Here is a 21,792-nt window from a genome sequence, read left to right on the forward strand (position 1 = left end):
GGTTTCCAAATTTCTTTCCTAAAGCAGAGACCCTCTACGCAGGTGTGAACTAAACCTTATATATGTTGCTCCTGTAAGATTCTGCATGTGATATTTTTATGTTTTAGAGCTAATCATTAAAAAAATACTGCCCAACAAAGAGCTCTACAGGACAAGCCATGTCAATTAAAGTGGAACTGTGTAGATTATGACAGCTATGATATCTGAAAACTAAATTTTTTTCCATTTTTGCTGCTGTTTTCTGCTTCTCTCATTCTCTCTACATTCTGCCAAGTATTTGGGTTGCTAAGGACAGTCTATTGAGTGAAACTCTATGGTCCTGAGGGACAGGAAAGGGGAAGGGGGTGGGGCTATGCGGCGTGCTCGTCCATCTTTGCTTGTTGATTACAGGAAGCTGCTCCACCATGTCTGCTCTGTGTACAATCTACTTTATGTTCCCATACAGTCCAACTCCGCCCCCTGCAGCTGCTCAGTTTTATAATCTAGTGTGCACAGAATATCATCCATAAGCCTGCTCTGCAAACCCCCTCCAAATCTCTGCAAGGTTAGGGAAGGATGAGCACAGCAATCTGATACACGGGATGAAGACTATTTACTTCTGTATGCTATGTCTCCGCCTTTCTCTGTATTCCCCATCACCCATTGTCCCAAGATAATGGGAGAGTGACAACATCTGCTGAATAGCCTGGCTGAAACATTCATCTTAGCTGGTAATGTGTATAGTAGTAATAAGACTGTAATAAATTATAGGTTTATCTGTGTAACAGTGCATTAGGTGTATATGTGTGAGCATGCGTGATAATCTGTGTGTATAGGTCACTGTAACTGTAATGCATATTAGTATGGATGTGAGTATGTAAAACTGACATTGAATTTATCAGGTTAGAATCACTTATGTGTTGTACAGGAGATGATTAAGACTGAGATTCTGTGTCTTGACTGTCTGGGCTGCTAGTGGTAGAGAGGAGTACTCAGCATTATGGAAAGTGAGGGAAGCTGCTTTAGCCTCAGTGTCCTTAGCTGATGTCGCAACCAGGAAGTGCCGCCCACTTCAAGAGAAGCTGAAGATAATTATGGTTATAAGTATGGTTGAAAGATATATGAGGCTGGATCTTAGGCAAGGAAGAAGCCAGCAACATAATATATGTATCATTTGAATTGTTGTCAAAGGTTCTCTCCAGCTGTGCTGGTAACTTCAGAGTTAAATTGTAAACTTTTTTGTTAATCCACTATTATGTCATCTTGAAAATATAATAGGAACAAAAGAATCAAATAAAGAAAGAGACAACATTGGCTTTTTTAAATTTATTAAAAAGAAAGTTTTCTTCTGGGATCCCACTTACTTTTATTTGGATTTAAACATTGTCATTTCAAATAGGAACCTGCAAAAAAAGACAATTATAATTAGCTGTTGGAGTGAATCCCTTTGGAGTATGTTTGTGTATATTTGCTTTTTTCACATAAACAAAGTTTCTCATTACCTCAGGATCTATGCTTGATGTCGGTCAATGTGATGTTCCTGTTTATATTCAGTGGCCAAAAGTCCGTTCAAAGTCTGTTAGCTATGCTATCTTGTGTTAGAAAGCTAAATGTATGTCTAAGTGTTTTTTAATTTATTTTCCATCACAGTAAACAACAGGAATTAAGATTGGGTAACAAAATTAAACGGCAGGGAGTAGACTTATTGGACTAGGGGTAAATGGTAAGGTTGGCAAGTGTTATTCCACAAATAAAAAGTTGTGGTCAAAGATTCCCATGTGAAATTTTTCCAATAGTTCAACCATTTAAGTTAAATTTCTATTTACTTCTCAGGATACAAGAAATATAATCACATATCACAATGTAAAGGAATTATGTACAATATCTGTGGTTCACAACACGCAACCGGCTACACAGACTTCTAAGATGTCTTAGAAACGTGAGGGGAGGTAGCAATCCTAACCCCAGGCAGTCCTAAATAGATGGTTTTTCAAGTTACCACTGTGCTTGTTAGACATCTTCCCAATTATTTGTATGTTATTCCGGTATATTGAACAAATGTTTCTAAAACTATAACTTTAGCAGGGAACCTGTCAGTATAAATTGGCCTAATAAACCACCACCAGTATGTTGTCAAGCATCTGAACACCTTCCAGATCATGTTTCTTTCATGACCCAGTGTGGTGGCATCTTCAAGAAAATCTAATTTTGAAGTGAGATGTAAACTGGCTGTATAAAGTCAAGGTGGCAGAGATATTAAGTCAAGCTCTCTCTTCCTCAGAAAGTCGACTTCACTGTAATTGATGGTCCTGATGCAGGATGTCAATCACAGAGGGAGAGGCATTCAGTCTTAAACTCTCCTCCTCCTTGACACAACTAATTTACATCTCACTTATCAGTTAATTTTCTGAATGATACCACCACACTGGGTCATGAAAGAAACAATAACTACAAGGTATTACGCTGCTTGACAATATTCTGGTAGTGGTTTATTAGGTCAATTGCTGATGACAGGTTCCCTGTGTCAGAGGAAGGAATAAGCTGTGTGAGTCTGTTACCACGAGGGACCACAACGTTTTCTGTTATACCAAGCAGCATGCCGCCTTAGGAGTGAAAACACCAGGAATTGTATCTGTGCAAAGATTTGTTACTGCAACCTTGTGCTCTCTGTCTGAGAAGCCTTTTGTAAGACCATTGAAGCATGTTGCTTTTTATTGCACCAGATCTGCTCATACTCAAGTAGGCCAGTGAGGCATACAAACCATTAGGCCAAAAATCTGCACTAACTCCATTACAAATTTAATGAGTTCAATTCAAGAGTGTAGTGCAGTAGCTATGTAACCTGTAACATTACAAGTTACATTGCAGAGGTATAGTACTAATATACAGTTAAACGCTTAAAATCACTAGTTCTGTGTGAATATTATCCAAGAAAAAAAATATACCAGTCTGCCATGTCCCTATACAAAGTATGCTGTATTAAATAATGTTTGTATCTGCGAAATTGTTCTTTTACTGTACGACAGACCCACCACATCCCTGTACACACCTCTTCTTGTCCCCTACAGATGCTGCTTGTTTTTCATTTTCTGATACTCCTCCTTTATTTATAATAGGGAGTTCTATTTGTGTTGGCATTTTTGTTGTGGTTGTGCAATAAAACACATCAGCAACACCTTCTATCTGTAGAATGCCTGGAAGCATTGTGTGATTGAGTACATGATCCCTCTTCACTTGACGATCTGTCCTGAGCTCAGGGAAAAGCTGCGGATACAGTAGACAAGAAAGCGAATGCTACATGCTTGTGATAGATGTGTGGTTACCTTAAATTTAAAGGAAGGTCAATGAGTGTATAAATGCTGTTATGGAAACATATTTCCACTTGTTTCAGGTTAGGCTATGGCTAGGAATACCTCCTGTCAGTTCAGTCAAGAGCTCAGGTTTCTGCAATATAAAGGAGATATACTTCTTTTAGCAAAGTGAAAGAATGCAATGTCACTCATAAAAGCAAATCACCAATGGAGTGTCAATATAACTACTGCAAATGTTTTATTCAAGATAGACAGATAGATGATAGATAGATGGTAGATAGATAGATAGATAGATAGATAGATAGATAGATAGATGATAGATAGATGATAGATGAATAGATAGATAGATAGATAGATAGATAGATAGATACATTGATAGATAGATACATAGATAGATAGATAGATAGATACATAGATAGATAGATAGATAGATAGATACATTGATAGATAGATAGATAGATAGATAGATAGATAGATAGATAGATAGATAGATACATTGATAGATAGATAGATACATAGATAGATACATAGATAGATACATAGATAGATAGATAGATAGATAGATAGATAGATAGATAGATACATACATACATACATTGATAGATAGATACATAGATACATAGATAGATACATAGATAGATAGATAGATACATACATACATACATACATACATACATACATAGGAGATAAAAGCGGAAACCATATGAATTTAGATCCATGGATATTAAAACCTCTTTTTTCTTGTACTCGTTCTATTCTTAAACAGATATTTACTGGACAGATACAAAATGACATACAGATATTTTTTGCATCCCTATGTAGGCCATAGAAATTAGAAGGATTCATCAGGGGTTTTTCTTATAAATGGTAAGAAAAACATCAAGACGATCACAAGTGTAAATGCAACTTTATTAACATTATATATGGATTATATATACAGGCGAGTTTAACTGTTGCAATGAATTTATAGAAATTTCCAGAAATGTAACCATATTTCAAAATAGGACATTGATTTTATAAATTGTTGTATTCCTTCCTCCTACTTAGGGTATGTTCACAGAAGGCAGATTATTTGCAGATTTTTTTCAAACTGTTTTATGCAGCTGATTGAGTAAAATCCATGGACATGTTGAAGAATCAGTTCTATTCCTAGATGAAAACCTTTTCCCGATGGGGAAGTTATATTAAAGTATGTGCTATATGTAAACCTACTCAATCAACTACTCACAGCTAAATTAAGTATGTGTTACTATAGTTCATTTCAATGCTCTACCGGCGGTCCCCTACTTAAGAACACCCGACTTACAGATGACCCTTAGTTACAAACGGACCTCTGGATATTGTAAAATTACTGTACTTTATCCTTAGGCTACAATAAAAAGCTATAATAGATATTAAAGGTGTCTGCAATGAAGCTTTATTATTTATCCTAGTTCTTATGACAATCCAACATTTTTAAAATCCAATTGAAACAGAGACCAAAAATATTCTGTCTGGGGTTACAATGATAAAATATACAGTTCCAACTTACATACAAATATTCAACTTAAGAACAAACCTACAGAACCTATCTTGTACGTAACCCGGGGACTGCCTGTATTTCATATATAAGGTCCTGAAAAGCCAGGCTCTTTAGTATGCTCTATATGACACATCAGCTGTATTATTTTTCCTAGTAACAAGTTATAGAGGTTGACCCTGTGATAGCCATCAGAAAGGTATAATTGACCTACGGAGATACTAGTGCGGTACTGGGGCCAAAGTGGTAGACAAGAGAAGTTCAGACTAACCATAAAAACCATCCAGATATGCATGGTGTCTAGGGGAGTTCAGAAACTAACTTAATTATTTTTTTTCATAATTTAAATTGATTAGATCTTGTATTAATTGTGGTCAACCAGTCATATGTAAATAATGAGGCTAATTCAAATAGAGAAAGGGAGTGAGTAATCTAACGAGGATAGAAATTTGTAAAACTGATGGTTAACCCTTCGTGTGAATTATTTTGGTTGAGTTCAAGTCCCATGATGCTTGGAATAATAAAAGCTTCTTTTAGAATAAATTAACAGAGTCTTATTTGACATTTAACTCTTCAGTGCCACATTAATAGTAAACAGTGAGTTAAACAGGAGTTAAATAAGAGTTTTAAAAACATTTTCACACTGTTTTATAATGTACACTGAGTGACAAATTCAGTTCTGCAGAAGTAGTATATACTTCTTGTACAGGCCGAAAATACGATCAAAGTAAATGATTTACTGAAACCAAAAATAAGATGTTGGGTGCAGATCTTATTTTGGTTTAAGATTACACATGGATTGATGTGTTGTAACATACTTGTTGCTTTGTCACTTTCCAAAGTAACAATGAGTCATATGACTCTATGTGATTACTGCTATATTTCTTCATTATTTATACATCCAATTCCACTATGATGTAAATTAGAAAGCTGAAAATACACAGATTGTGGCATATACATTAAGTGCACCTGGAATTACTGTATAATCTGAGGAATCCCTCACTGCTTTTCAGCAAACATTGTTAATTAAAACAATAGATCATTGCATATAATATTGTATATAATCAAACATATCTAAGACTACAAGTTTATTGAGTTTTGGCACAAACTAACCACTTGATTTAGAAAACTCAATGACACTTAAGCAAATCAGCACAAAGCAAATTATAAGCTTGGATTTCCAAAATGTTGTAATTTTTTTTACAAGAGAGCATGAACTTCATATAAACCAAATTAAAGGTTGAAAATATATATGGTCCAGACAGACGTTGACTTGGATCAAGTTATAGGACCACATTGATCTAATTCAACATCTATAAAAGTTACTTTTAGCACATCTATAGAAGTAGAACAAGGCTAAAATGTTGCAAAGTAAATTGCCAAGTACATGTAGAACTGATTTGTCTGCTGTTATAGAAGTGAAATTGTCCTAATACCCTTAGAATGAAGCTTTTAACACAATAAATATATGCCACTATTTCACTCCATGAAGCTTTTAGATCATCTAAGGTCATGCAGAAAAATTAGCATGCTATATATTTATAAAATTTCCACAAGGAAGATGAAGTTTAGATACATCCAAAAGTGTACACCAGCACCAGCTGTGCCCCAATGTACATAGGTCTGTGTAGTATGGTATTATAGGAAGGAGCAGAAATAAATGGGATAGATAGATAGATAGATAGATAGATAGATAGATAGATAGATAGATAGATAGATAGATAGATAATGGATAAGAACAGCAGCACAGCAGGTGATGGTCGGGGTGCTATCCCAAGGAGTAATCCAGAAATCCTCTGTATTATAGCGGAAAGCAGGCAGCACTCCAATTGATGTGCTGAAACAAAGTGGCTTTATTCACCCATGCAGCTACATTTTGGCTGCTCCATACAGCCTTTATCAAGCTGTATGGATCAGCTGAAATGTAGCTGCATGGGTGAATAAATCCACCCTGCTTTCCCACATCAATTGGAGTGCTGCCTTCTTGATAAAAGCTGTATGGATCAGCCGAAACGTAGCTGCATGGGTAAATAAAGACCCTTTCACCACATCATTTGGAGTGCTGCCTGCTTTCTATGATGGATAGATAGATGGATAGATAGATAGATAGATAGATAGATAGATAGATAGATAGATAGATAACCACAATTAAAAACTGAAATCTAAGATTGTAAGAAAAAACTTAAGCACATACAAATCTTAATAGGCAAACTGTATTAATATGTTGTAAACTTAAAATATAACAATAAACAAGCAAAATACAGTCAAGAAATGTTCATCACTACCTCATAACTGCATCAATCTGTTGCCCATGGTATAACTTTGAGAAAGGGAATCCTATTTCTCACATGTGACACTTGACAGGACCCTGTGATTGCAGAAAGGGTTACATCCTTGACAATTATTACAGAGCTGCAGGCTTGATCCGTGATTTACAAATATGGGTGATGAGCGCCATTCTTATATTGTAGATTTTCAAAGTGATTATTACTTGAGGAGCAATGGCTCTGAGGGATGGGGTGAGAAGTTCAGGTAACCTGTTAAATTCTCAAGTAGTTATTTTCATGACCTTGGTTACTTCTGATTTTAGAAAAGATGAAACTTACCTCTAGTAAATACATTTTAGAAGACAGACATAAAACTTGTAAATCTCATTGAGAGAATATCTAAGAAGCCTTCTTTGTTAATTGATTCATTTAACATTGTTGGTTATTCTATATATTATTATCCTAGATTTAGAAGGCATACATGACTAATGTCTCTGTCCATGAGTTGTGGGCTTGAGGTTACACACAGTCCTATCCCGTTCTCTCTGTATCTCTCCCTCTCTCATTCTTTCTCTCTATCTCTGATTGAATGCTATTCAGCTTACATTCTGTAAGGCCTTTAATTCTCTCACCATAGTTACCAGTGGGATCCTGACAAATATGTCCCTTCACAAAGACAAGGCCATATTCTACACAATAGCCAATCTGGACACTTTTAACCAACTTTTACTGCCTGTCCCTGTAACAGCACAACAGCTAGTCTTTCTTTTCACTGCCTTCCAACCATCTTGCCAGCTTTTCATGTCTACAAATTAGGATAACTGTAAAGAGGAATCAAAGAATTTTGGAGTTGCTCAAAATTACATTAAATGAGAATCATCTTTATTGGACGGTTCTTAGAGGGATTCTCTAAAACTAATAATCTGTTGTCAGTTTATTTAGTAAATACATGGAAAAAAGAGGAATAAAAGACCCCATCTATGAATATGATGCACATGCCAAATATAACCCTAATATTCACTGCTAAAGAACAAGTTAGTGTTAACAGTGCATTGCTCCATTGAGGATGGTATTTGTAGCATTGCCTTCTGTGTGTAATTCATACAATAAAGGGACATGTTTGTATGTGTGTATTATATATATATACATTTCTCAATATATTTATAAAGATCTTAAGTAGAGCTGGAATTGACATTTGTCATATTGAGTTATCAGGTTTTTTCATTACTTTGGAGATATATATGAAAAAAAAAATATATATATACAGAGCAAAAAGTTAAAAGTTTGTATCTGCTTCTCCTGCATAACTGTGTAGAATATATATATATATATATATATATATATATATATATATATATATATATATATATACTTTTAAAATGGCACCTCAATGCAATCTTATATATACTGTGTATTATAACATAAATAGAGCCCTGGCTAGATATAATACACTACATTTTTCACCTTCTATAACTTTTTAGTTAAAACATAGAAGCAACATGTAAAAGCATGCCATGCCAGCATATGAAACCTCTGTGGGCAACCATTTACTGCCAAGCATATGCCTATACAAATTGTCATACAATAACAGGTTTTATTTTGCTAATGAAATGAGTAGCCAATTACACTACTTTGGTTATGTATAGTATAAAATGGTAAGTACATTAGATACTGTAGATACACAGAGATTAAACTGTGTAAATATTTACTCATTATAAAAAGTGAAAAACAAATAGATTTGAATGGTAATTATTTTATTCCTTAAAATTACATCTATATCAGCATATAATTTCTATTGTATTAAAATACAGTACAGTATATAATACAAACATTCATTAGTGAGTATTCCTTTCAAAGATAACAAATAAGGTATATTCTAATCCAATCTGCAAATATTGGTGATAATAGAAATATTAATAACAATATGAAATGAGGTGTCTATGGAAGCAGCAGTGAGCACTGGATGCTGTATCTAGGAGAACTTACCACTATCTAGTGCTCCTGCTGAGGCTGGAGGTCTGGAGTGGAGATCTGGGGTGACAGTGTTCTCCATGGTGTGAGGTGCAGGATCCAGTGTGGCATAAGGGAGCTGATTGTGTGAGTGTGTGTGCTCAGCTCCCTCTCTGCTCTGTGCATGGCAGCTGCTCTGCAATTCATACAACTGGTAATTTGCAGTTAGGGCAAAACGTGCCCAGAAAAACAATCAGAAATGAGTGCAGACAGAGAGAGGGAGAGGAATGGCCATCACCAGCTAATTGACTTTGAAAGGCACCAAAATGCAGTTTTATTTCTTAAATAACACCCAGCCTGGTAAATAGTTTGTTTTTCCTGCACTGATAGATGCAGCCGGATTAAAATTTAATTCAGAATAATTAGTTGTGGTTATTGGAGTGCCTGGGTAATTATATTATTCTGATTTAAAGACTGTGCGAGGAGGGGAAGAAAAGGCTCCCAGCCCTGGAAGAAAGCTTATTCTTCTACTATTTCAAATACTGTCACTAGCTGCCTCTTTTTCATTAGATCATCAGGGCAAGTCTCATTACAATAGAGGAGAATTCATTTCTCAACTTTACATCATAAAGCCACACAGCCCAAATACAATGTATCCCAAGAATATATATATATATATATATATATATATATATATATATATATACATATATATATATATATATATATATATATATATATAACCGCCAGACATACAGAGACAAAAGTAAACCATTAAGAATCATGCATTACCTTCTTCTCCATACAATCCACCGCCTTCTCCATAGTTATTTTAGTTACACCACTACGAATGTTAACGAAATCCATTGTTTTTGCTGGTAAAAGTTGTGTTTAGATGTATATGAGCCATTGACTATATTTTATAGGCATAACATATCAGGATAACTGTGTTAGATAGTGAACTAGAACAGAGGAATAAACCGATCTGGTTGCATGAATGCTATGCGAGTGTGACTGCTAAGAGAGCGAGATAGTTTCTAACGATCTGATCGTGCGACGGGCTTCAATTGACAACGAAATGTGCTCAGAAGTTGCTGGTAACGGTTGTCCCGAATGGGAGCTGACAGAACACACCTTATAGAGCTTCAGGTGTCCACAGAGCTCTATTATATATATACACTGCATTCCCTTGCCCAGATCTGCCGGCGCCGGAGCATATCCCCCTTTACATTGAACACTCTCAATTAGCCCTGATCAAGTATCATAATAAGAGGAATTAATAATGCATAATTCCAGCCAAACCTGCCCCTCTCCTATGTATGAAGTCCAATGTAAAAAGGCAAATCATTATTTACAATGTATTTCTAGGTAAACTGCAAAACTACACTCCTTACTCCCCCACGTGGTTGTTTGCAAAACAGCATGAATGAAAGCAGCGGACCAATTGGAGAGAGCAGCTCCGAGTCAATATGTAGTGGGCAGCCAATGGCAGGGCCGTTCGGAGCCAATGGAAGTGGAGGGGATGATTGTGCGGTGTCAGTCAGGAGCCGCTGAGCCAATGGCGAGGCGGGGGGCGGGCTCAGCGCCCGGGCTCGCTCTACAGGGCTGGATCCGGCTTCTAAAGCACAGAAAGCAGGCAACTTGCAGCCAGTTAAGGAGTAGGAGCCATGGCTGCAACTGCTCAGTATCTGCCCAGGAATAACACATTGCCTTCCAATCCTCTCATGCATCCGGACTCCGACAGGATGCACCAGGGCACCACCTACAGAGAGGTACAGAAGATGATGCACCAAGAATACCTGCAAGGCTTGGCCACCAACGCCGGGCACCCCATGAGCCTCACCCATCACCAGTGGTTGCCCAATCCTGCCAGCGACTGGGGCAGCGGCTCTCACCTGGGTGGACAGAACGATCACAGCAAAACTGCTGTACAGAGCAGTAGAGAGGACCTCAGCAGCAGCTTCCACCACCACAGGTCACACCTGGTCCACCAACAGACGGCCAGCAGCCATGCATGGGCACAGGGTGGAGGGCATCACTTGTCTCCGATGTCCCCCAGCTCCAACAGTCACCAGCCTCTCATCTATTCCCAGTCGTCCTACACAAACCTGAATGGCATGCTGGGGCCACAGGCTTCTTCCTTGCACCACAGCATGAGAGACCCCTTGCACGATGACCCCGGAGTCCATGACACTCACGTTGAGTCGCCTCCCCAGCACCTTAACCACCATCAGGACCACTCTGATGAAGATGCCCCAAGCTCCGACGACCTGGAACAGTTTGCCAAGCAGTTCAAACAGAGGAGGATCAAGCTGGGCTTCACTCAGGCAGATGTTGGCTTGGCCCTGGGCACCCTCTATGGCAACGTTTTCTCCCAAACTACCATCTGCAGATTTGAAGCTTTACAACTGAGTTTCAAGAACATGTGTAAACTGAAGCCCCTGTTGAATAAGTGGCTTGAGGAGACAGATTCCACTACTGGAAGCCCGACCAACCTCGACAAGATTGCAGCCCAGGGGAGGAAAAGGAAGAAGAGGACCTCCATAGAAGTTGGGGTGAAGGGAGCACTAGAGAACCATTTCCTAAAGTGCCCTAAACCATCAGCCCATGAGATCACCAGCCTGGCAGACAGTCTCCAGTTGGAGAAGGAGGTGGTGAGAGTTTGGTTTTGCAACAGAAGGCAGAAAGAGAAAAGGATGACCCCAGCAGGGGTTCCTCACCCCCCCATGGAGGATGTGTATTCACAAGCAGAGACCCCTCCACTCCATCACACACTGCAGACCTCCGTACAATGACTAAGAAATATATAAAGAGAGGATGTGAGGGGGTGGGGATGAAGTAAGTACTTTTGGATTTTACAAAAGAAAATAGTTACAGGACCCCTAGAAAGAGACTGGAGGACCTTTCTGAAGATTAAATTAAGATACCCACTACAATAATGCCCCTTTCCCAAATCTTTTTGCTACACCTCAGACCATCATCACTTATTCTTGTTTCTTCTTGAAGGTAAAAGGAGAAGGGGAGGGGGATAATTTATTGACCAGAATATTGTGGGATAGATTGAGATTCTAAGAACTGTGAATATTTTTTATTATTAACCATGTAAATCTCCTCACAAAGTCCTTGGCAGCTCTGAATGGAAAGGTGTTATTTATTAATTAGACTCTTTAGCTCCTGAAGTGCAGTGGAAGGGAAATATCTCTGGCTTGGGAAGTGGATGCTATCAAAACACAATAAAACATTGACATTTATTTATTGGGTTTCACATCCTTTTTATTAAAGCAAATCCAGATCCAAAGTTTTATTTATCTTTCTTTTTATTATGTGGTACTTATGCTATCATGTGTCTGCCTCTAATGGCCTGCTAGTATTTGGTGAGTAGCCTATTTCTATAAAACTCAACATGATAGGAGCAGTGGTTCCTCACATTCATTCATGGTGAACTTGAATTATTTAGGCTCCTTATTAATTGACATAGTTTCACCACAACCTTTAAGGTCAGAAGCCCTCTGCAATGTCTTGGTATATACCATAGTGCCAAACAAAACATGTTCCTTCACTTTTTCTGTATGATTTAGAAAATCAGGACTACACATAGCCAGCAATCCACATGTCTCCAGAAATCTAGAATGTGTGGGTTATATACTGTAAAGTATAAAGGGAGTTATAAGGAAATGGGTACAAGGAGAATTGCATATTCCATTATAAAGCAAATTAAAAAAAAAGCAAAAAAAAAAAAGATTTTTTACATAATATTGTAAATATGTGTTATATGTATACATATGTATGTTTTTGAAATTTGTGTATTTTTTGGTTCTGTTTTCATTCTACACACTTTTGTACAATTACTAATTTTAAGAGAATATTTTAATATTATTTCCATATAAACCTTCCCTTTCTATTTATTTTCACATTTTTTGGCTGTGTAAATTACTTTGCAATATATATTATTATTTTTGTTTTGTTTGTTTGTTTTTTTTTGGTTTGGTGAATTCTGTTTGTAACTTTTACAAATGTAGATTTGCAATTTACTTTTTATATTTATGTTTAAAGTAATATTGTATTACTTACATAAAATGAAATCCCTTTAAAAAAAAGTCTTGTGTCTTTTTTAATTTTACCTGTGTAGACAGATTTGGCAGTCAATCAGTTGAGTTTTAACTTGAATGCAGTGAATATATATAAAATAAATGTGTCTGTTAGCTGTAATATCAGCATGTTCTTGCTTTCTTAAAGTATTTTTTTATTTTCAGTTTAGGAAATATAACAATTTATTTGTCTCTCTACGATTTTGATATCTGAAATCTATTTAAACATCACAGCCTGAAAACAATCCTGGTATTCAGAATGATAAAATACACTAATGTGATGTGTATTTTTATAATTATTCACTTCTAATACTGACACAACAAAGTCTGACTTTGCAAAATGTAATCTATAGACAGATCTAAAAATATTTTAAATGTATTATTATATTTTCATAAACCAGACAGTAGCCTTATCTAGTAACTAGTAATAACTATAGCTTACATTTTCTAGTGACACAGATGATACTTTTCTATTTTTTGTAAAATCTTAGTATTCAGACTTATCCTTTATACCTAAACTTACCGGAAGGAAATCCTGCTGATATTTCTGGAACATAATCATGATGCTATAGCATGGGAATTATGTTAGTAAATTGTATAGAACTGAAGACAGCTAACTATTTATTTTATTCTTGTATTTGATTTCGTAAATTATTTTTATTCTGGAAAATTCTTCATGTTTATTTCCCTTTTAAATCACAATGATTCATTTATACTTGAAATCTTCGTGTATTTTTAGGATATATACGAAAGTGTTGAAACCTTCTGCAGTTAGACATTTTTAGTAATGTTAGGATAACTGCCAGCTGTGTTTTCCCTTCTTGTCATTTTTGCTGTTTCTTAGGTTTAAGTTCATAGTTTTTTGTAAAGATCTACGTCAGGCTACACATTTCAGAAATTCAAATATATATATATATATATATATATATATATATAGGTTTTTTCCTCATTATTTCAGTTTACTTCAATCATACAAAAGTAAAATAATGCTATTAGTACAGCACATAAGATTAAGCTATGTTGCATAAATTCAGAAGTGTTTTTTTTTTTTTTTTAATAAGCACGTTCTATTCTGGGACAAGTATTCAGTGTCTTGTATGTGACTGAGGGTAGTCTAATGATGTGTAGCAGAACTAATGCGCTCACCAACATCTTGAATGTATACAAAAAAGTTTTTTAAAAATGGGGCACTCCTCAATATCTGCAATAGGCTGACAATTTTGTAGGCAGTGAACGATTGAGGGAGTTGCTACAAAAACAACAGTTACTGGGCCCTAGCAGAAACTGAACCCAGTAGGAATTGGAATTGGATTTGAATAATACCACGGCTCAAGTCCAAAATATAATAGACACTGAGATATTAGTATGTAGTAGCCAATCCACAATCCAGCAGTCTTCTCAATTTTGGTTTTGATATGCACCCAATGTCCTCTAGAATTGGCCTGCATTCAGTTTTGTTAGACATTAATATCCACAGTTACTGCTTACGTAGATCTGCATGGGATGCTTTTATATATCATAGTATATATATAATCATTGTTTGTATACACATGTAACATCTGTGACCGAGACCTGCTAAAGTTAAAAACAGACAAACTTGAAACTATCCTAGAAAGACTTTACTGCACATCCGAAACACTACTATTGAAAACTTACAGTTTATATTCTATTTATTTTGTTATGTTATGTATCACATTGACTGTAACCTGGTATTGTCCCAAAAATTGTGCACAGTTCTATAATGTACAAAAAGGTTCCTATTAGTAGCATTGGCACCCAGGCTTGTCTTATGTTAGGGCTTTGTACAGGCAATGTAATATTTATATAAGTGAACAAATTCATGGATCCCACTATGTATATGCTGTATATTGACAAAAACTACATTGCATAAAGAGGCGCTGAAAAAAGATTTATACACGTGCAAGCATAGATATAAATATATAAATATTTGTGTGTGTGAATGTATGTGATTTACAGTATGTTTAACTATCTGCCTGTTTTTAGAAACACTACAGCTAGTTCAATATCAATCTTATATCCCCTGAAACAGTAGAAATGAACAATTAACACAACTTCATTATTTAGAAAGCAGATGGGTGGTATAAGCCACAGGGTAAAGATGATATAAAATCCATCTTTGGTACAGATAATTTGGTTATTGGCTAATGACTGTTCTCAGATGTCTTCAAGCTAAGTTTCCTTGGCTTGTGGTAGACACTTTCCCCTTTATCTACTCCTGTACAGACCTGAGTGTTACCAGAAGGCACTTCAACTCCTGTTTAATAACTTCTCCAGTCATCATATTCCATAACATTTTAATAGTAATTATTATATATGCGAAATACAAAAGCCATAATGTTTTGATCTTTTCTTGACGCTATACTTTAACCCCCTGGGAATGGGTTAATTTCATGCATAACAGATTTTATTGCCCTATGCTGTTAATATATTGTATATATTAGAATGTGTTGCTTGTGGGTAACTGATTATAAAAATGTCGAACAGTCACTATGTATTTATTTTTTAGATGTTCAAAATACAACTTAAAAATATTATATATATATATATATATATATATTATATGTATATATTGCGCCACATGTAGGGTTGACGATACGTTTGTTCTTGTTACTTGTTATTTACATGCTTCCCGTACAATAAGTTTTGGTCAATCTTAAATTGCAAATTTTAAATTAATTTCACTGGTATCTTGTATTTACTATACAATAATTGACCTTTTTCTTTTTCCCAGAATACTTTCATTTCACAAATAATGTTTTTCAATGTCAAGGAGTACAGAATTTATTTTTTATCTCATTAGTAACCAAAAGTAAATCCAAGCCTTACACAAATCAAATAGCATTTTTTTTTTAAATCAAACAATAAAATTTATTTTGTTTCTCCACTGTCTTTCCGCTGTAAAGTTTATCTGGCTTACAGTACACGGTACAAGCTAACCATCTAAGTGCATAGTACTTAGGGGCATAGTATAAGTTCATGTTGGTTTGGCGAATGGCTCAGTAGGTAGGTAGGTATTTTTTTTACCTAAGAACGACTTTAATTGTAATACCTGTGTATTAAACCTGTGTCTCATATGAACATTCACAGACGTTAAACAGAATACTGTCAATATATCATACCAAGCTAATGGCTTGGTGGGATACTCGAGATAAAAAATCCATTTTATGGCTACATTTTATAGATTGTAGATTATCATACTGGCAAAAATCATATGTGATGTTCACTCTGCCATGATTGGAAAGAGTCAGTTGACAAAGGAGTGCAGAAAGATACCCAGAATACATAAGGTAATATATCATTCTATGCATTTCCAAACAGTACTACTATAGGTAAATATACAGAGCGCAGCTTATAAATGCTGGTAACATTGGCTATGCACATGTATGACACTCACCTGCAAGAATACAAGTGGGCTGCACATATGGATGATACTCACCTGTATGGAAACAAACAAATAAGAAGACCCTCAACTCAAATGGTACATGCTATTCTCATTGAGTTTATGAGGAGAAAGATTAGTACAAGGCGCTACATTAATTAATATTTTCCATGAGATAGCCTTTAGAAAGCAAGGCCTACATTTTAGGGAACAGGAAGGCTAACAGAGGCCTACAGGCTAGCATATTATATGTAGTAGATTTCCATGGGAGTATGATTTATGCCATTAAACTAACTTAATATGTGGATGTTTTTCATAATGTTCAATATTTACAGCGGTATAAAAACTAGTAGATTGCTGAGGATTCAGAACAATGAAAGTTCCAATGTGATACCTTACTTTACCAGATGACCCATTGGGGCAACAGGAGCTGAGTCACTTTGATTCTTAAATATACACAATAAATATATTTTTATGAAACTACCTATTCAATATTCACTGACGTGATGTGAGAAGACTGCATTGAACTGAATTTAACGCTGACATTTCTTTTCAGAAGAACTTTTCCCGGCTGAGACTTGGAGCTTTGTGGTCTAATCTCTGGTGAGGATAAATTATATTCTGCAATTGACCTGTCAATATTAAGCAAACTAGAAGGGAGTGTTTTATATATATATATAAGCAAAATGTAAGCAAAAAATACTTTTTTGAAACTGTAAGTATCTTAACATACAAAGGTAAGAGGTATGGACATCTGTCAAAGCATAAATTGATAAAATAGACATAACTCCAAAGATGCACAGTCTCCAAAGCCCAGAGATAATGAAGCAAGAAATGATGAGTGTAAGAAAAGGAAGATAGATAAATAGTTAGACAATGACTATGTAATTAACAAAATCTTCTCCATTCTGTTAGGGACCACATTATCTTTTATGCTTACTATAATATTTTAACAAAGTGTCACTTGCCAGCTACATAATGTAAATGACTGTTGTACATTGTCATGTAAAGATTCACGTGTCCACCTCATTAAAACCAGCAGTGTGGTGATCTCCAGATTGGGGGTGCGATTAATGTTGTGCGCTACACATATCGTAATGTTCTTCAACATCAACTCTTACATCTTCCTGGATATGAAAAGGTGTGAAACAAGAGTGCAGGCATAGATGGGATGACCCTGAAGTCATCCAACATGCAAATAATGAGCAAGACACATCTAAGACATCACTACCCAGTATCATATTGATACCTGCAATGTCCAACGTATAACACATATATCCATGGATTAACAATACACATAGATTGGAGCCAATGCTACGCTTTCTACAATTACCTATCCCTGTTCCATTGAAGACTTAGTCATCATACCTGGACTTTTCGAAATAAATATAGGTGATGACACTCTTGTTGATGTGTTGTACAGACAAATAAACATGTGGACTTAAGTAACATAACCTTTCTAAAGAGTTTCACAAGAATTTATAGAAGCCTCATGTAATATCATCAAGGGTAAAAAAAAGCTAAATATTATATAATTCCACTATATGTCAGGACACCAACAGGAGGTTTAATTACCCATATATAGTTTGCTATCTAGTGGCCATGTCACAAGCCTCACATGGTTATAGACAATATACAAAACAAATGCCAATGGATGTGCTTACATATTAACAAATGTATTCAAGATGGCCACAGGTTTCTAAAATACATGCGGATATGATGAGTTATCAGTAAGCAAAACTGCCGTATTCTGCATTTAGCATCGGCAAGAGGGCCACAACAGGTTTAGACCTAAACCATACTAATGATTCCAGTACTTCAACTACCATGGTATTGACATCACTTTTCTCTTTGACAGCAAAAACTGTACAATTGTGTTAATGTTCCATATTATTATAGTTTATAGTTCCACGAAGGTATTGTTTGTTCACCACATTAATAGTGATCGCTCAGGTAACTAAAGAGCATGAATATTTCTTATGAGCCCACAGAATTAATTTACATATTATGCCATCCTTAAATGAACTCTTTTACATATAATCAGTATTGGTTACATTTAGTGTTAACCATTTGTCAGGCCTATACTAGTGGTTTTAGCGACTTGTATGAAGGTATGGGTGTAAGAGCCTAGAGGCTCTTCCATTGGGAATTGAACTTACTTTTGGCATAACTTCTCTTTCAGTTTTCCACAGAACTTAAGATAAACCTATTGTCTTGTGTAATTTCAGTTATTAATGTGCACAAGAGTTCAATGAGAAATTCTGCTACATCTATTAACTGTTTATCATATGCCATGTCCTGATGTGGTTTAGTTAATAAATGGCATGGATCATTTTTTCTTAAAAATAGTCCACTGTCCTTCAGTAGTTGCAGGTCAGATTAACTCTTTCTTTACTTTCTCCTACTCAATCCTCTCAGTTTCTTTTGCTTTGCGCTTCCTTTTCCTTACTCTCCCAAGAGAGGACCAGTCTGCCTTTTATCTGCTCATCAATATGCTGTGTTGAATCGTGATCCACCTTCCCCCCCTTAGCAAAGGAGAACCATAATTACCACCATCTAATCCCCTCCTTGGCCAGAGAGGCCTGCATTGCATTCTGGGTTAAACAGATTTAGAACACACTACAATAATATCATTCACAGCCTAAATGATGCTGGGGTACAAAGGGAGGGAAACGATACATGGGATCCCAGCGGAAATCCTAAAGAAAACATCTTTGTCCAACCAAAATATAATTCGTATTTCCCTGTGTGTGTATAGAATAAAACAGAACATTATTTATCCCGGCAGGGAAATTATTTCCTATGGTACAGCTACTTTTATATTACAATTAATATCAAATACAATACACATCAATATACATTCACAAAATGTGAGCATTTGGGAATGGGGCAGGGGGACTGTGGGTTGGTGGGGGTTGTGGATTTGGTCACTAGGTCAGTTATAGCCCCCCATATAATTATGTATATGTGCATACATACATATAATTATGTATGTATTATGTATATATATACATATATCTATCTATCTATATAATACATACATATATATATATATATATATATATATATATAACTGTATGTTTAGTCATAATAATTTGAGTTCTGTATCAATTGTATTTGTAATGATAAGATGATAAGGGCATTCATCTAATGTGACAACCTGGTTGTGTGCAAATTTCAGAAAGAAGCAAAGTGTTGTGAAGATTGTCCTCACTTTACTGTACTTGTAGTATAATATTTCCATTTTCTATCACTATGTGATGTTGTACATACATTTTTGTGTTATTTACTGAATCACCAATTAACTCTTTAAGGTCCATGCTAAATATGTACAAAGACTATTTGTTGCACTTGACAGAACCTGCCCCATTTTATTTTGCATTCGGTTGGTGCCTATGCATAAGTCGTGTAAAATATTTATCAAAAATTAAAATAAAATTAGTCTATGACTTCAAAGGTGAACAATTTTTCCTATACACAATGCTTTGATCCAATTCTCCCTGCTTTTCCTCTCACCACAGAATGGGATGAATAAAATGCTAAAGCTAAAGTTACATGTTGGATACAGGTACCTAAACATATGTAGGCAAAATAGAAGAGAACAGACCATATCACTTGTCACGGTGTATCCTATTCTGCTGATTTCTTATAGAAATCTCTGTACCTGATTCTTTTCAATGGAAATTGAAGAAATCCAAACACATGCTACAATAACAAGGCAATATTATTCAAATATATAAGGCTGATTTTCAGTCATGTGAATTTTCCCTGTGTGGAAAAGACTGGTACTGATTTCAACGGTTTATATGTACAGATGTAACAGAATACCTTATAAGTACATAGGCCCACATTTACTAAGGCCTTGCGCCAGTTTTCTGTCCAACTTTGCATGTTCCTTTCAATGCAAACTGCGTACACAGGTATTTAAGAAGTATCCAAGAAGTATCTATCCGGAGCACATGACACAATTGTGGCGCACACTGCACTGTACCTGATGCAACACAAAATTCAGTTGGACCGTGTGCCACATTTATTATGCAAAGTCTGACAGAAATGTGTTGTATGCTAAATGTTAAAGGTGCACCAAAAAATTGTGTACTCTGGTGGAGCAATGCAGAAAGTGCTTGATTCATGTATAATATATACATTATATATACACACATGCTAACACATATACATTTTTCTCCATCTTGGCTGGATGCTTTCACTGCAGTTCTGAACTCTGACATCTGTTGGTATCCACAAGCAATATATTAAATTACATTTGCTTACAGATTAATGTATTGATCTGAGGAAAGGATTCTGTGCCCAATGGTTTGTGCTTTTCTGCCTGCTCTTTAAATGCACTGGAGTTTGAGTATCTTTTTTGTAGAGCACCATTGCCCTCTATGGGCAAATAAAGGTATTGTTCTAATAAATAAAACAGCACGATTTAGAGTTCAATCCATAAATAAAAGCCATGTTTTATAGAGTGCTCCTACTCTAGTAATGTATGATCGAAAATAAATCAGCAAAAGGTTGGTGATTTAATAAGATAGGAAAATATTTGATTTAAAACTTTCTTACATGTGCGCATTAAATAGTTGATAATATTTTGCTTTTCTATCAACTTAATAACATAAGATGTTACAAATGAATGATTAAAATATAACCAATGTTAAACAGGCACAATAAGGCCTTTCTTTGAAAGAATCTCTACATTGAAAAAGTTTATCTTTCATTATATACAGTAACAAACTGATGAAATGGATCTAAATGTGAAAGCTTTGTTAGTATCACAGAGAGTATTCAGGGCCTTGTGTTATAACGGCTGGTGCATCTGTGTGACTTTACATGACCAAGTACAGATTTCTCTCTAATGGAAGTAAATAGAGAAGCTTTCTGTAGAATGACATCAAGCAGAGAGATATATAAAAAGTGTGCATTGCTTTAGAAAGTATATTGGAAAATTGGATGATTTTTCATTATCTAAACAATAACATTTATTTGTTGTAACTGAACAATCCCTTTAAAGGAAATCAACCATTTAAAAAAAAAAACATGTAAGGATACTCACCTCCGCTCCTTGTTATTCCAATCCCAGCACTGCCCTCCAGTAAGTTTGACATGCTGGGATCACCTAGAAAAGAAAGTTATAAAAAGCAGCATGGGACAAGATGTCCGGCGTTCCGGGGTGCTTATTTTGCACACCCTGCCACCTCCCTCTCTAATGCTGGGAGAATGAGAGAGGGAGGTGACGTCATGTAAGAGGAGTGAATTTATGCCTCTCGCGTGACAT

General features: G+C 35.7%; 1 protein-coding gene and 1 long non-coding RNA gene across 2 annotated transcripts; one reads left to right on the plus strand and one right to left on the minus strand.

The window, feature by feature from the left end:
• Positions 1 to 1,292: 1,292 nt before the first annotated feature.
• Positions 1,293 to 9,239, minus strand: LOC140118613 (uncharacterized). The gene is made up of 3 exons (XR_011853221.1): positions 9,063 to 9,239; positions 3,303 to 3,423; positions 1,293 to 1,382 (listed from the first exon to the last, which is right to left on the minus strand). It is a non-coding gene; the product is annotated as an uncharacterized lncRNA (long non-coding RNA).
• A 1,443-nt stretch (positions 9,240 to 10,682) lies between these two features.
• POU3F1 (POU class 3 homeobox 1) lies at positions 10,683 to 12,982 on the plus strand. The gene has a single exon (XM_072136735.1). It carries the CDS (start codon positions 10,694 to 10,696, stop codon positions 11,819 to 11,821), a length of 1,128 nt encoding a protein of 375 aa, XP_071992836.1. The 5' UTR covers positions 10,683 to 10,693; the 3' UTR covers positions 11,822 to 12,982.
• Positions 12,983 to 21,792: the final 8,810 nt, after the last annotated feature.

The sequence above is a fragment of the Engystomops pustulosus genome, chromosome 2 (genome assembly GCF_040894005.1).
Source record: "Engystomops pustulosus chromosome 2, aEngPut4.maternal, whole genome shotgun sequence".
NCBI classification, from domain to species: domain Eukaryota; kingdom Metazoa; phylum Chordata; class Amphibia; order Anura; family Leptodactylidae; genus Engystomops; species Engystomops pustulosus.